This window comes from Argopecten irradians, chromosome 10, assembly GCF_041381155.1.
Source record: "Argopecten irradians isolate NY chromosome 10, Ai_NY, whole genome shotgun sequence".
Lineage (NCBI taxonomy): Eukaryota > Metazoa > Mollusca > Bivalvia > Pectinida > Pectinidae > Argopecten > Argopecten irradians.
The window spans coordinates 4,887,133-4,901,867 of record NC_091143.1 but is presented as its reverse complement, the minus strand read 5'-3'; the positions used below and the strand labels follow the sequence as shown (position 1 = coordinate 4,901,867).

General features: G+C 40.5%; 2 protein-coding genes across 2 annotated transcripts; both read right to left on the bottom strand.

Moving 5' to 3' along the window:
• Nucleotides 1–7,089: 7,089 nt before the first annotated feature.
• LOC138334051 (heat shock 70 kDa protein 12A-like) lies at nucleotides 7,090–9,187 on the bottom strand. The gene is made up of 4 exons (XM_069282768.1): nucleotides 9,155–9,187; nucleotides 8,336–8,525; nucleotides 7,431–8,023; nucleotides 7,090–7,125 (listed from the first exon to the last, which is right to left on the bottom strand). Exons 1-4 carry the CDS (start codon nucleotides 9,185–9,187, stop codon nucleotides 7,090–7,092), a joined length of 852 nt encoding a protein of 283 aa, XP_069138869.1.
• Nucleotides 9,188–9,329: 142 nt separating this feature from the next.
• Nucleotides 9,330–14,144, bottom strand: LOC138334050 (heat shock 70 kDa protein 12B-like). Its single transcript, XM_069282767.1, has 5 exons — nucleotides 13,632–14,144; nucleotides 11,707–11,925; nucleotides 10,868–11,027; nucleotides 10,110–10,555; nucleotides 9,330–9,446 (listed from the first exon to the last, which is right to left on the bottom strand). Exons 1-5 carry the CDS (start codon nucleotides 14,031–14,033, stop codon nucleotides 9,330–9,332), a joined length of 1,344 nt encoding a protein of 447 aa, XP_069138868.1. The 5' UTR covers nucleotides 14,034–14,144.
• Between the last annotated feature and the right edge of the window lie 591 nt (nucleotides 14,145–14,735).

Sequence of the window (14,735 nt, the reverse complement as noted above, 5' to 3'; positions counted from 1 at the left end):
GACTTTTGATTGTAAATATGGAAATGTAAAACGAGATTGATAGAGGAGATTTGTGAAAAATGGAGCCACAATCCGAAAAAGTACTATTTTATTGACACTAAAAAAATACCAAATATAACCCTCAATCAAACAGCACACGATGAAGAAGTACGAATACGAACTCCCATAGGAATAACCACAGCGGTACATTCAACACAAGTGCATGCAGAACCAACTAAGGGAAAACAACCTCCTAGACCTTATCTTCACAACAATCGTTCCAAGAATATCAGACCACCCTCAGACTCTGCAGATAACAGCATAAACCATACACAACACACAAGATGCACTTGAATTACAAGAAATAGACGCAGCAGGTAGGTGGTAGGAAGTGTGGAAGTTTCGATTTATTTGTATGTTGACCATGGCCATGGTGAAGTATGAGTGTATATATGAGCGAGTGATATTATAGAATGTTAAATACTTTAATTATCTGTGAATGCTTATTGTTTTGTAATGAATTGTCGTGTATGTGCACGTGGCTACCGGAAGGGCCACATATCTATATATATTCTACTTTCACTTTCAGTTCTATCCTTTGTTTCTATCGATTGTTTCTAAACTATCCTTTCATTGGACCGGGAAACTATAAAAGAGCGTGTCTCCTTCTCTTTCGACCGTCTGTAGAAGCTTTCCTGCCTGAGCAGACTCACTCTTCTCTCTCTCTCTCTCTCTCTCTCTCTCGTTGTTGTCTCTATGTGTAGAGTGTGTGTTCGTTGTCGGGAGTAGCTATGTTGCACGTGCAATGTTGTAGTTTGCCATACGCTGTATGAGCGGGGCTTTGTGTCATGTATATATATTATTCGTCTTTCTACATGTTTGTATATAATAAATATCATTCGAATGTATTTCTGTTGTTCGTTGTAATTGCTTCACGGAACCCCAAATAGAACCTGGGTAGACGAGGTCACTCCTCCTACAGGAAGAGTGGTTAAAAATATTCTAAAAATGGAAGGTCCGCAATAGCAAAAGACACAACTAGGGTAGTTGTCTGATATATTCCGAAAGTTTCATGGAGCTGCGTTAAATGGTTTTGGAGTTATAGCCCGGAAACAACAGAAAACATTAATTTTGTATTTTTAAATAAGTTTCCATGGCAACGAAAAAAAATCCCAAAATAAAAGGTCTGCTATACCAAAAAGCACAACTAGGACACTAGTCTGACATATTCAGAAAGTTTTATGGAGCTGCGTTACATAGTTTTGGAGTTTTAGTCCGGAAAGAAAAGGAAATACAAATTTAGTATTTTTAGGTTATCTGACCTGAAGGGTCAGGATGACCTATACTCATCGTGCTTCGTCCGTCGTCGTGCGCCGTGCGTAAACTTTTACATTTAAAACGCTACTCCTCCTTAACTCTTGAGTGGATTACTTCCATATTTGGTATGAAACATCACTGGGGAAGGACAATCATATTTTATATAAATCAGCGTGGTCCGACCCCTAGGGTATGAGGGGTGGGGCCCAAAAAAGGGCAAATTTTCTTATTTTAGCTTTAAAATCCTACTCCTCCTTCATCCTTGAATGAATTTCATCCATATTTGACGTGAAACATCATTGGAGAAGGACAATCATTTTGTTTATAAATGAGCCTGGTCCGACTCCTTGGGGCTGAAGGGTGGGGCCCCTAAATGACATATTTTCTTAATTTTAGCTTTAAAATCCTACTCCTCCTTCATCCTTTGGTGGATTTCATTCATACTTGGTATGAAAAAGCATTGGGGAAGGACAATCATATTTTATATAAAGGAGTTAGGTATGACCCCTGGGGGCAGAGGGGTAAGGCTCCAAAAGGGGAAATTTTCTTAATTTTAGCTTTAAAATCCTATTCAGACTCCGATCCCAATGAAAATTTGTCTATAGGGGTTTTAAGGGATGCCGAACAACATGTAAACATTTTCGTAAAGATTTTGGTATTCCAAGATGGCCGCTGGGCCAACATCCTGTTTTTTAAATTAGAATATAAGGGTTATTAAGAGATGCAGATCAATATGATAAAATATTTGAAAGATTGTCGCTGGCCCAACTTCCTGTTTTCAAATTTTCGTCTGCAATTCATTGAATATAGAATTATCTCAAAATTTCTTCCAAGATGTTTATACACTGTGCAACTGCATTCTTGATTTGTTGCAGGTGGTGATTGGGAAGGGGAGGGAGAGGGCCGTTTGGGGGATTATGTAATGGTGTCTATTACAATGAGTTCTTGTTTTAGCTTTAAAATTCTACTTCTCCTTTACCCTTTAGTGGATTTCATCCATATTTTGTGTAAAACATCATAGGGGAAGAATATCATATATTGCATAAACGAGTTAGGTCCGACCCCTTGGGACAGAGGAGCGGGGCTCAGAAGGAGGAACTTTGATGAAATTTGGCTTCAAAAGGCTACTCCTCCTTAACCCTTGAGTGGATTAATGCATCAATATTTTGTGTGAAACATCACTGAGGAAGAGGAAGGAAAATCATATTTGTTGATATAAACTAGTTAGTTCTGACCCTAGAGACAGAGGGGCGGGGCTCAGAAGGGGGAACTTTAGTTTAGTTTAGTTTAGGACAATCATATTTTATAAACGACCGAGGTAAGTCCCATGGGGATAGAACGGCGGGGTCCAAAATAGGAGCTTTGCTGAAATTTGGCTTTAAAATCTGACTCCTCCTTAATCCTTTATGGGTTACAACCATATATGGATGAATTAAGGGCTACCAAGTTTGTTCAACAAATGACCTTTACCTATTACAGAAACTTACATATTCAACTAAGGAATTCCTTGTATTGTTTATATTAATTGTTAACCACTACTTTATACTGTGACTTTGTTGTTTTGTGCCATGAGTCAGTTGACCGTTAAGGCCCATGAGCCTCTTGTTTACTAAGTTTCCATGGTAACGGAAAAAATCCCAAAAATGAAATGTCCGCAATAGCAAAATGCACAACTAGGGCAATTGTCTAATTTATACTGAAAGTTTCAAGGTGCTGCTTTTAACGGTTTTTGTGTTATCGCCCGGAAAAGAGTCTCAGACGGATGGACAGAGCTCAATTTAATATCCCTCGCAAATGCGTTTCAAAAACACACATACACACACAACGCAGAGCAGCACGCTACACACCCCACTCCCTAAATCCCATACCATACTTAATCTTATAAGTTAAACTATAAACTAAAATAAGGAAATATCCTGCACCTTCACTGTACATAATTTAACTTTTTCTATAAGAAGAAGAAGATTGTCACTGACAATACCCATTATCAACACAAAAGCCACCCAAAAGGTACCTGTATGGGAAAGCATACTGGACAAACTTACATACAGACCAATTCCAAAAAGAGACCAAAATGCAAGAACTATAAGACAATTTTAAAACAGCGCTAAATGATAACATTAACAGATTCATACGATCTAAGACCAAACGCTGAAAAACAGTAATATCTGGATAAATCACTACACAAAAACGGTTAAAACTTAAACCACGATTATACATAAAGGTGAGAAAAACAAATAAGTTGGACAACTATATAGTTACAGACATGTACCAAAAGAATGCAAGCGACAAGCTCGGAAATCAGAGTGGATTTACATCAACCAATCTATAATAAAAGGCCTAAATACATCAAATCGAAGAGGCAAGACAACATCGGTGTTTCACCACTCAAACACAAAGGTACACTTACATCTGACAGCGGAGGCAAGGCCGAAATTTTGTTAAATCAATTCAAATCCGTGTTCACTAAAGAAGATTAAGGACACACCATGCCATCAACAACCAAAACAATAAAATCTCATATTGGAAATGAAACGATGAGAACAGACGGTCTTACCAAGCTATTACGCAAAGTGAATCCAGCAAAAGCATCTGGACCCGACAACATCCCAAACAGAATACTAAAATACAAAGTTTCACCCGGACTATCAGCAATATTTCTAAATACCGTACTAAATCCCAACGGACTGGTTGTGTGCAAACATTACAGCTCCTTTTAAAAAAGGGAGAACGACATGCAGCAGAGAATTATAGACCAGTATCATTAACATCGGTACCATGCAAGCTGCTAGAGCACATTATATGTAATTACATGCTAAACCATCTAAAGCATTACGACATATCAACATCACTCAACCATGGATTTCGTTTCCTTAATTAAGGAACAGTACTCGGACCCTTACTGTTTCTTTGTCACATCAATGGTCTGCATGTTCAAAGGTACGACCCTATGCAGATGACTGTATCTTATGCCAAGAAATATTAAAAAATACAAAGACCAAAAATTATTACAAGATGACCTTCACAATCTCGAACAATAGGCGAACAATGAAAGAGTGAAAAATGCAAACAAGTACTACATCATACAAAGACTGGAAGTCGGATTCATTACCAACAACTACAAGAATGGGAAGGAAGGATGCGTCACAGGAATGCTAAAGGATCTACAACTACCATCACTAAAGACCAGATGTGGAAAACAGAGAGTAACCTTCCTATATAAAGTGGTGGATGGGATGCTACCATCACTACAGACCAGATGTGGACAACAGAGAGTGACCTTCCTATATAAAGTGGTGGAGGGGATGCTACCATCACTACAGACCAGATGTGGACAACAGAGAGTGACCTTCCTATATAAAGTGATGGAGGGGATGCTACCATCACTACAGACCAGACGTGGACAACAGAGAGTGACCTTCCTATATAAAGTGATGGAGGGGATGCTACCATCACTACAGACCAGACGTGGACAACAGAGAGTGACCTTCCTATATAAAGTGGTGGAGGGGATGCTACCATCACTACAGACCAGACGTGGACAACAGAGAGTGACCTTCCTATATAAAGTGGTGGAGGGGATGCTACCATCACTACAGACCAGACGTGAACAAGAGCGAGTGACCTTCCTATATAAAGTGGTGGAGGGGATGCTACCATCACTACAGACCAGACGTGGACAAGAGAGAGTGACCTTCCTATATAAAGTGGTGGAGGGGATGCTACCATCACTACAGACCAGACGTGAACAAGAGAGAGTGACCTTCCTATATAAAGTGGTGGAGGGGATGCTACCATTACTACAGACCAGACGTGAACAAGAGAGAGTGACCTTCCTATATAAAGTGGTGGAGGGGATGCTACCATTACTACAGACCAGACGTGAACAAAAGCGAGTGACCTTCCTATATAAAGTGGTGGAGGGGATGCTACCATCACTACAGACCAGACGTGAACAAAAGCGAGTGACCTTCCTATATAAAGTGGTGGAGGGGATGCTACCATCACTACAGACCAGACGTGACACAAGAGGACAGAGAGTGACCAAGACAAAGGTCCTATATAAAGTGGATGGAGGGGATGCTACCTTCACTACAGACCAGACGTGAACAAAAGCGAGTGACCTTCCTATATAAGGTGATGGAGGGGATGCTACCATCACTACAGACCAGATGTGGACAACAGAGAGTGACCTTCCTATATAAAGTGATGGAGGGGATGCTACCATCACTACAGACCAGACGTGAACAAAAGCGAGTGACCTTCCTATATAAGGTGATGGAGGGGATGCTACCTTCACTACAGACCAGATGCGGACAACAGAGAGTGACCTTCCTATATAAAGTGATGGAGGGGATGCTACCATCACTACAGACCAGATGTGGACAACAGAGAGTGACCTTCCTATATAAAGTGATGGAGGGGATGCTACCATCACTACAGACCAGATGTGAACAACAGAGAGTGACCTTCCTATATAAGGTGATGGAGGGGATGCTACCATCACTACAGACCAGACGTGGACAACAGAGAGTGACCTTCCTATATAAAGTGATGGAGGGGATGCTACCATCATACTACAGACCAGACCAGAGGAGTGACGTGAGGGGATGCAATCACTACAGACCAGACGGACAAGAGAGTGACCTTCCTATATAAAGTGATGGAGGGGATGCTACCATCACTACAGACCAGACGCGTGGACAACAGAGAGTGACCTTCCTATATAAAGTGATGGAGGGGATGCTACCATCACTACAGACCAGACGCGGACAACAGAGAGTGACCTTCCTATATAAAGTGATGGAGGGGATGCTACCATCACTACAGACCAGACGTGGACAACAGAGAGTGACCTTCCTATATAAAGTGGTGGAGGGGATGCTACCATTACTACAGACCAGACGTGGACAACAGAGAGTGACCTTCCTATATAAAGTGGTGGAGGGGATGCTACCATCACTACAGACCAGACGTGAACAAGAGCGAGTGACCTTCCTATATAAGGTGATGGAGGGGATGCTACCATCACTACAGACCAGACGTGGACAACAACAGAGAGTGACCTTCCTATATAAAGTGGTGGAGGGGATGCTACCATCACTACAGACCAGACGTGGACAACAGAGAGTGACCTTCCTATATAAAGTGGTGGAGGGGATGCTACCATCACTACAGACCAGACGTGGACAACAGAGAGTGACCTTCCTATATAAAGTGGTGGAGGGGATGCTACCATTACTACAGACCAGACGTGGACAACAGAGAGTGACCTTCCTTATATAAAGTGGTGGAGGGGATGCTACCATTACTACAGACCAGACGTGAACAAGAGCGAGTGACCTTCCTATATAAGGTGATGGAGGGGATGCTACCTTCACTACAGACCAGACGTGGACAACAGAGAGTGACCTTCCTATATAAAGTGGTGGAGGGGATGCTACCATTACTACAGACCAGACGTGAACAAGAGAGAGTGACCTTCCTATATAAAGTGATGGAGGGGATGCTACCATCACTACAGACCAGACGTGAACAAGAGAGAGTGACCTTCCTATATAAAGTGATGGAGGGGATGCTACCATCACTACAGACCAGACGTGGACAACAGAGAGTGACCTTCCTATATAAAGTGGTGGAGGGGATGCTACCATCACTACAGACCAGACGTGACAAGAGAGAGTGACCTTCCTATATAAAGTGGTGGAGGGGATGCTACCATCACTACAGACCAGACGTGAACAAGAGAGAGTGACCTTCCTATATAAAGTGATGGAGGGGATGCTACCATCACTACAGACCAGACGTGAACAAGAGCGAGTGACCTTCCTATATAAGGTGATGGAGGGGATGCTACCTTCACTACAGACCAGACGCGGACAAGAGAGAGTGACCTTCCTATATAAAGTGGTGGAGGGGATGCTACCATCACTACAGACCAGACGTGGACAACAGAGAGTGACCTTCCTATATAAAGTGGTGGAGGGGATGCTACCATCACTACAGACCAGACGTGAACAAGAGAGAGTGACCTTCCTATATAAGGTGATGGAGGGGATGCTACCATCACTACAGACCAGACGTGAACAAGAGAGAGTGACCTTCCTATATAAAGTGATGGAGGGGATTGCTACCATCACTACAGACCAGATGTGGACAACAGAGAGTGACCTTCCTATATAAAGTGATGGAGGGGATGCTACCACCGCTTGAAGAGGAACTACCACGCGTTTGTCTGGAAACGCGTCCCTGATGACATGACTGACATACCCGGATGTGGCGAATCCGCCGACTAGTAGAATGAGGTCAACCTTACTAACTTCTGATAGAATCGACTGGATGTGAGCCACGATGTCCTCGGCTGAAGGGCGAAAGAAGTTCTTGAATTCATCGTTTTCTATGCTGAGTTTATTGTAGGATTGAATATCGGCAACTTGCATATTACTCTCGGCAATGAGACGTTGTGGGATCTCGATCTTAATGTTGTAGTTTGTTTCAAACTTTAATTTCCTTTTCTGTGTTTCAAAATCCATGGACAGCTTCATCCATTCACTTGCTCGTTCAATTCGGAATTGTTCAATAAACTCTTTGCCGAATTTTCTGACGACGAATTCGTAGAAGGTTTCATCGACTGAGGTGCCGCCCCAGGGTCCCCCGGACGCTTGTCTGATCTCTACTAGTCGGCCGTCCTCGGCTACTTCGTGTACTGTAGTGTCCACTGTACCGCCTACAATAGAAAGATTTATGGTTGTTATGTTACCAAAATGAAACAATAGCAGATTAGGGACAAAGCTTCCATCCTTCAAAATTCATTTAGGGTATAGCTCTGTTAGTATGCGTATCATTGCGACGCTCTCTTGGGATTTCTAGGAAAGTATCGTTTTGTATGTGCTTGGCTTACAATAAGTTGTTCGAAATAATACTATCAGCGTTCTTCATGATAATGACGACATCATACATTTATACGAGATGTGTATTCGAACATAAGGAATTTTCCTTTATAACCGATGAAATTATTTTGAGATAATTGTATACATACCTCCTAAATCGACGATCATATAGCAGCCCCCGGGTTGGAAGGCGTCCGTCACCCCGCGTTCTTGGAGGGAGAGGCTACCATTTTTATCATTGAGGGTGCCATCTGGAAGGGAGCGGCAGTAGACAGCGGCAGCCTCCGGCTCCAGGGCTATCCGCAAGTCTTCTGTCTTATACCTGCGTTTGTAGGTAATCTAATATGGTATTAACACTAACATATTTGTTTTTTTTTTCTTCTCGGATGGTGATAGCTCATAAATCTAGAGACAGTAGCGTAATCTACTACTAGCAGCACCACATATAAACATCGACAATCAGGTCCAAACATAAGCTTGACTTATAACAAAGCAACAAAGATTATGATTTAGATGTACTCCGTAACCTTTTTTTCTAAATCAAAAGCTTTCAAAAAGTCAATACCTGGGACAACTTAGTCTTTTGAAATTAATTTACACAGCAATATTGTTTTCACTTCCATTTGTTTGTGTCTGTAACGAGGAGTCTTCCTATATCTTATCTACCTTATACTAAGTGACTGAATTTTTTCAAGCCTCGAAGGCACAAGACTTAAGTTTATTATGTGTTATCTGCTAACTTTGGGGTATAGTCATCTCACAGTATTTTGAAGTACATATATAATTGAAATGAAAGGCACTATGTTCTTTCTGTGACTGTCTGGTGGACATTTATGACCGCTATCCTAGTCTTTCCTACCTAAACAGAGAGGATACCAAACACTCGGTGAACACGATATATTAATTTTGCTGTAAGAAAACTTGTTGCAAAAGAAAAAATGGTAGGTCGCAATTTTGCACGGGCATACATCTCTTTCGATAGCCACTGTTCTTCGAGTCATTTACGATACACATAAACTCTCTCTTCATACCTCTGTTGCTGCCTCAAAGCATGAACTGTTTGGCCGGGGTTCAGTTTTTCCAGATGGCAGGGATCGTGAGGACCCAATGTATGGCGTCCTTCTTGTTCATAGGGTTGAATTCTCAATAGTGGTGACTACCTCCTTTGGTAGGTTCTACCGGATACTCTCCGTGAACACGGTTATGGCTCAACAATGGGCGTCCAGTCCGTTGTCTTCGATCTCCAGGTCTCGCTTGTATCTTTAGAGGAGAAAACCAGGAAGTATCACTAAGATTAATCTAACTGAGTGTGGACGGACGATACGCAAAGGGTTTCTTGGATTGCATCGATATACTACATGGATCAACGATACAACTAGAATAATCAATACACTCTAAACCAAAGTGAGTTATGCTAGACAATTGTGGCGATTGACCAGCAATTCAGGGAGACAATATATGATGTAAATAACTTTCTCTGAATTACTCTGTTCCCAGGGCTTCTAGTTCAACTAAAACAAACTTTGTCCTGTTGAAATAATCATGGAAAACTTCGAATCCAAACAAACAGAAGTACATAACATAATGTCTGGGTGAAAAGTGAAAGGAAATGCACAATTGTTCATTTTACAACAGTTCCGTCGATGTTACTGTTGATTGTTTTATGTCATACCAACGGATGTGACGGGTCCTTTTCAGCCTCCAAACGGTATAGTATTGCATTTCACACCTTAATAAATGGAATATGTGTGTTTTTTATCAACTCGATAACTCGCTTTAGTTACAGATTTTCTGAATGGCCATATAATGTTCGTTCTATTGTTCTTCAAAATGATAGTACTTGCTATTCTATTCAGTGAGTTGTTTACTGGTTCGGTTTCATAAAACCATGGTCGAAGATTCAGTTCTACATATCAGTCTTACAATATCGAAACGGAAGTGGCTCCTTTTCACGTCCAATGGTGCGACCGAAAACAAGAAGTGAGCCACCACGATGTCCTCGGCTGAAGGGCGAAAGAAGTTCTTGAATTCATCGTTTTCTATGCTGAGTTTATTGTAGGATTGAATATCGGCAACTTGCATATTACTCTCGGCAATGAGACGTTGTGGGATCTCGATCTTAATGTTGTAGTTTGTTTCAAACTTTAATTTCCTTTTCTGTGTTTCAAAATCCATGGACAGCTTCATCCATTCACTTGCTCGTTCAATTCGGAATTGTTCAATAAACTCTTTGCCGAATTTTCTGACGACGAATTCGTAGAAGGTTTCATCGACTGAGGTGCCGCCCCAGGGTCCCCCGGACGCTTGTCTGATCTCTACTAGTCGGCCGTCCTCGGCTACTTCGTGTACTGTAGTGTCCACTGTACCGCCTACAATAGAAAGATTTATGGTTGTTATGTTACCAAAATGAAACAATAGCAGATTAGGGACAAAGCTTCCATCCTTCAAAATTCATTTAGGGTATAGCTCTGTTAGTATGCGTATCATTGCGACGCTCTCTTGGGATTTCTAGGAAAGTATCGTTTTGTATGTGCTTGGCTTACAATAAGTTGTTCGAAATAATACTATCAGCGTTCTTCATGATAATGACGACATCATACATTTATACGAGATGTGTATTCGAACATAAGGAATTTTCCTTTATAACCGATGAAATTATTTTGAGATAATTGTATACATACCTCCTAAATCGACGATCATATAGCAGCCCCCGGGTTGGAAGGCGTCCGTCACCCCGCGTTCTTTGGAGTCTTTGAGGGTGCCATCTGGAAGGGAGCGGCAGTAGACAGCGGCAGCCTCCGGCTCCAGGGCTATCCGCAAGTCTTCTGTCGGAATGCCTGCCTGTAAGGTAAATAATATGGTATTAACACTAACATATTTGTTTTTTTTTCTTCTCGGATGGTGATAGCTCATAAATCTAGAGACAGTAGCGTAATCTACTACTAGCAGCACCACATATAAACATCGACAATCAGGTCCAAACATAAGCTTGACTTATAACAAAGCAACAAAGATTATGATTTAGATGTACTCCGTAACCTTTTTTCTAAATCAAAAGCTTTCAAAAGTCAATACCTTAACTTAGTCTTTTGGAAATTAATTTACACAGCAATATTGTTTTCACTTCCATTTGTTTGTGTCTGTAACGAGGAGTCTCTTCTTATCTACCTTATACTAAGTGACTGACTTTTTTTCAAGCCTCGAAGGCACAAGACTTAAGTTTATTATCGTGTTATCTGCTAACTTTGGGGTATAGTCATCTCACTATTTTGAAGTACACTATATAATGAAAGTAGGCACTATGTTCTTTCTGTGACTGTCTGGTGGACATTTATGACCGCTATCCTGTCTTTCCTAAGAATAAGAGGATACCACTCGGTGAAGGCGATATATTAAGGTTTGCTATAAGAAAACTTTGAAGAACTAAATGGTAGGTCGCAATTTTGCACGGGCATACACTCTCTTTCGATAGCCACTGTTCTTCGAGTCATTACGATACACATAAACTCTCTCTTCATACCTCTGTTGCTGCCTCGCGCATGAACTGTTTGGCGGGTTCAGTCCAGATGGCAGGGATCGTGAGGACCCAATGTATGGCGTCCTTCTTGTTCATAGGGTTGCGATTCTCAATAGTGGTGACTACCTCCTTTCGTAGGTACCGGATACTCTCCGTGAACACGGTTATGGCGGGGAATGGGCGTCCAGCCTCGTCTTCGATCTCCAGGTCTCGCTTCAGTATCTTAGAAAAACCCAGGAATATCACTAAGATTAATCTAACTGAGTGTATGGGCAATACGCAAAGGGTTTCTTAATCACAGATCACGATCTAGAATAAGCACCTTACCAAAGGATTGACCAGCGAATTCAGGGAGACAATATATGATGTAAATAACTCTTGTTTTCTGTTCCCAGGGCTTCTAGTTCATCTAAAACTTTGTCCTGTAGCAATCTATGGAAGACTTAAAAAAAAACGCCAGTGCAACATAATGTCTGGGTGAAAAGTCAAGGAAATGCGCATTTTACAACAGTTCCGTCGATGTTACTGTTGATTGTTTTATGTCATATGACGGGGTCCTTTTCAGCCTCCAAACGGTTGAGTATTGCATTTCACAGGGAATAAATGGAATATGTGTGGTTTTATCAACAAATAAGACCTCTAGTTATGATTTGTCATAGCCTATAGATCGTTCTATTTCAATGATAGTAACTATTCAGTTGTTTACTGGTTCGGATAACCCTGGTCGGTAGATCAGTTCTACATACAGTCTTACAATATAACGGAGTGGCTCCTTTTCACGTCCAATGGTGCGAGTAAACAAGAAGTCTATGGTTTAAAGATAGAACATTTAACTCTCGGGTAAACAGGATTTGTAGTTTAAATACTTGTTACACAGTCGCGTGGTAATTATCCGTTCTTATTTAGTTCCGCTGGGTATGTTGTTTACAATCTAAGCAACATTTTCGTCAGAGGAGTGGATGCAATGCCTTATGACGTATGTGTTATCAGAACAACTAATTCCTGATATATATTGTTTCAGGAAGTAGAATTCATACGTTAAACCATACATATTAAACCATACATAGGTTAAATCATCCATACATTAAACCATACATAGGTTAGATCATCCATACATTAAACCATACATAGGTTAGATCATCCATACATTAAACCATACATAGGTTAAATCATCCATACATTAAACCATACATAGGTTAAATCATCCATACATTAAACCATACATAGGTTAAATCATCCATACATTAAACCATACATAGGTTAAATCATCCATACATTAAACCATACATAGGTTAAATCATCCATACATTAAACCATACATAGGTTAAATCATCCATACATTAAACCATACATAGGTTAAATCATCCATACATTAAACCATACATAGGTTAAATCATCCACACGTTAAATCATACATAGGTTAAATCATCCATACATTAAACCATACATAGGTTAAATCATCCATACATTAAACAATACATAGGTTAAATCATCCATACGTTAAATCATACATAGGTTAATCATCATACATTAAACCATACATAGGTTAAATCATCCATACATTAAACAATACATAGGTTAAATCATCCATACGTTAAATCATACATAGGTTAAATCATCCATACGTTAAACCATTAATCACCAATCTCATTTTATCAGGACAGAATAAATCCCGTTTAATCCCATTATTTTTGGTAAAATTCCGTTTTGTGAAAATCAATATTTCACCGCAACTCTATCTGTTATAATTCCATAGGCTAACCACACTATTAAGAGTATCAATGAACAACTTATAGAATTTATCTATAGAAATTATCACATGACAACATTGATTTAGTAATTGTCCTATTCCAATATTACGTATGTTACAAGAATTATGAATCACTTCTTATTTTTCTGTGATATTTTACTGTATATATTAAAATTACCATTTTGTCGTGAAGCTTCATTTTGAACCTCCTGAAACAGTGCCATTCTTTCTGCTGTTTCCCTTGTATCAATTCTGCGTACTTTTCCTCTGCCTCGTACCCGAAGGAATGAAAGGTCATGTTGGAGTCAAACAGGGCGGTGGTTGGGGCCTTGGCCGACAGTAGTGCCCCTGTATTGGGGGACCATCGATTAGAGAAGATTTCCCGGGCCCCAGCTGACTTCTCATACTCACTCCTGAATGTATAGGCGTATCCGGAGTACGTCGTACCGAAATCTATCGCGACCACAATCGCCTTGTCAGTTCCCGAGGGTGAGCGGCGACGTGTCTGTGGTACCCCGCCCCCACGGGGAGTTCCACCGGGGGTATGGTTCATATGTTCAATGTCTATTTCGTCTGCCATCTTTTCCAATCTGTATATCAAATCGGTATAGGGAAACCGTCGAACAGTGCATGTATATATATATACCGCCACGTCTTTCGGTTTGTAAAGTCTACGTTTGACAGACAAGGAAGTTTAAATATCAGGTTACATACATCTGTTGTGGTTATTTATAAACACAAAGTTTGTACCTTACAACAAAGGTCGTACCTCGAAATTATACAATACATACACCTGTTTAAATGATTCGATTATAATAAGATTATTCATTATCATTTAAAGACCAAATTCATTTGCTACTATTTGAAAGAATGGAAATACGTTAACTAAAAAGGAAGTAAAATATTGTAAATCAATAAGATGAGAGACATACGGTGAAAATACTAGTTTCCTTGGCAACTCTCAGACATTGCGGTTTTGTTTCCTTAATAAAGATCCCGTCCGTGATCGTATCCCGCTGTTCTCACAGACCTATATCAGTCTGTGTTTATACTAAAAGATAATTTAACAATGCTTTCAGATTTGTTATATTAATTTCAAACGTTTGGAATATTTTGCGGCTGATTTGTGGGTAAATTGAGTTTATAGTTCCAACCAGATATTTCCGGCGAGATCTCCTTCCATGGTTTAAAACCATGGTTAAATAACTTCCGGGAACCAGTCCCACCTGTTTCATCGAACCTGAGATTTATACCACCAGTTAGTCAGACCTACGCGATATGT

Coding starts and splice junctions, on each gene's coding strand:
- LOC138334050 (XM_069282767.1), bottom strand. CDS start 14,033: ATGGCAGACGAAATAGACATTGAACATATGAACCATACCCCCGGTGGA. Junction 11,926..13,631: donor TGAAGCTTCACGACAAAATG/GTAATTTTAATA, acceptor GGTTTTTCTAAG/ATACTGAAGCGAGACCTGGA. Junction 11,028..11,706: donor TGCGCGAGGCAGCAACAGAG/GTATGAAGAGAG, acceptor TTTACCTTACAG/GCAGGCATTCCGACAGAAGA.
- LOC138334051 (XM_069282768.1), bottom strand. CDS start 9,187: ATGACTCGAAGAACAGTGGCTATCGAAAGAGAT. Junction 8,024..8,335: donor TATGATCGTCGATTTAGGAG/GTATGTATACAA, acceptor TTTCTATTGTAG/GCGGTACAGTGGACACTACA. Junction 7,126..7,430: donor ACATCTGGTCTGTAGTGATG/GTAGCAATCCCC, acceptor CACCTTATATAG/GAAGGTCACTCGCTCTTGTT.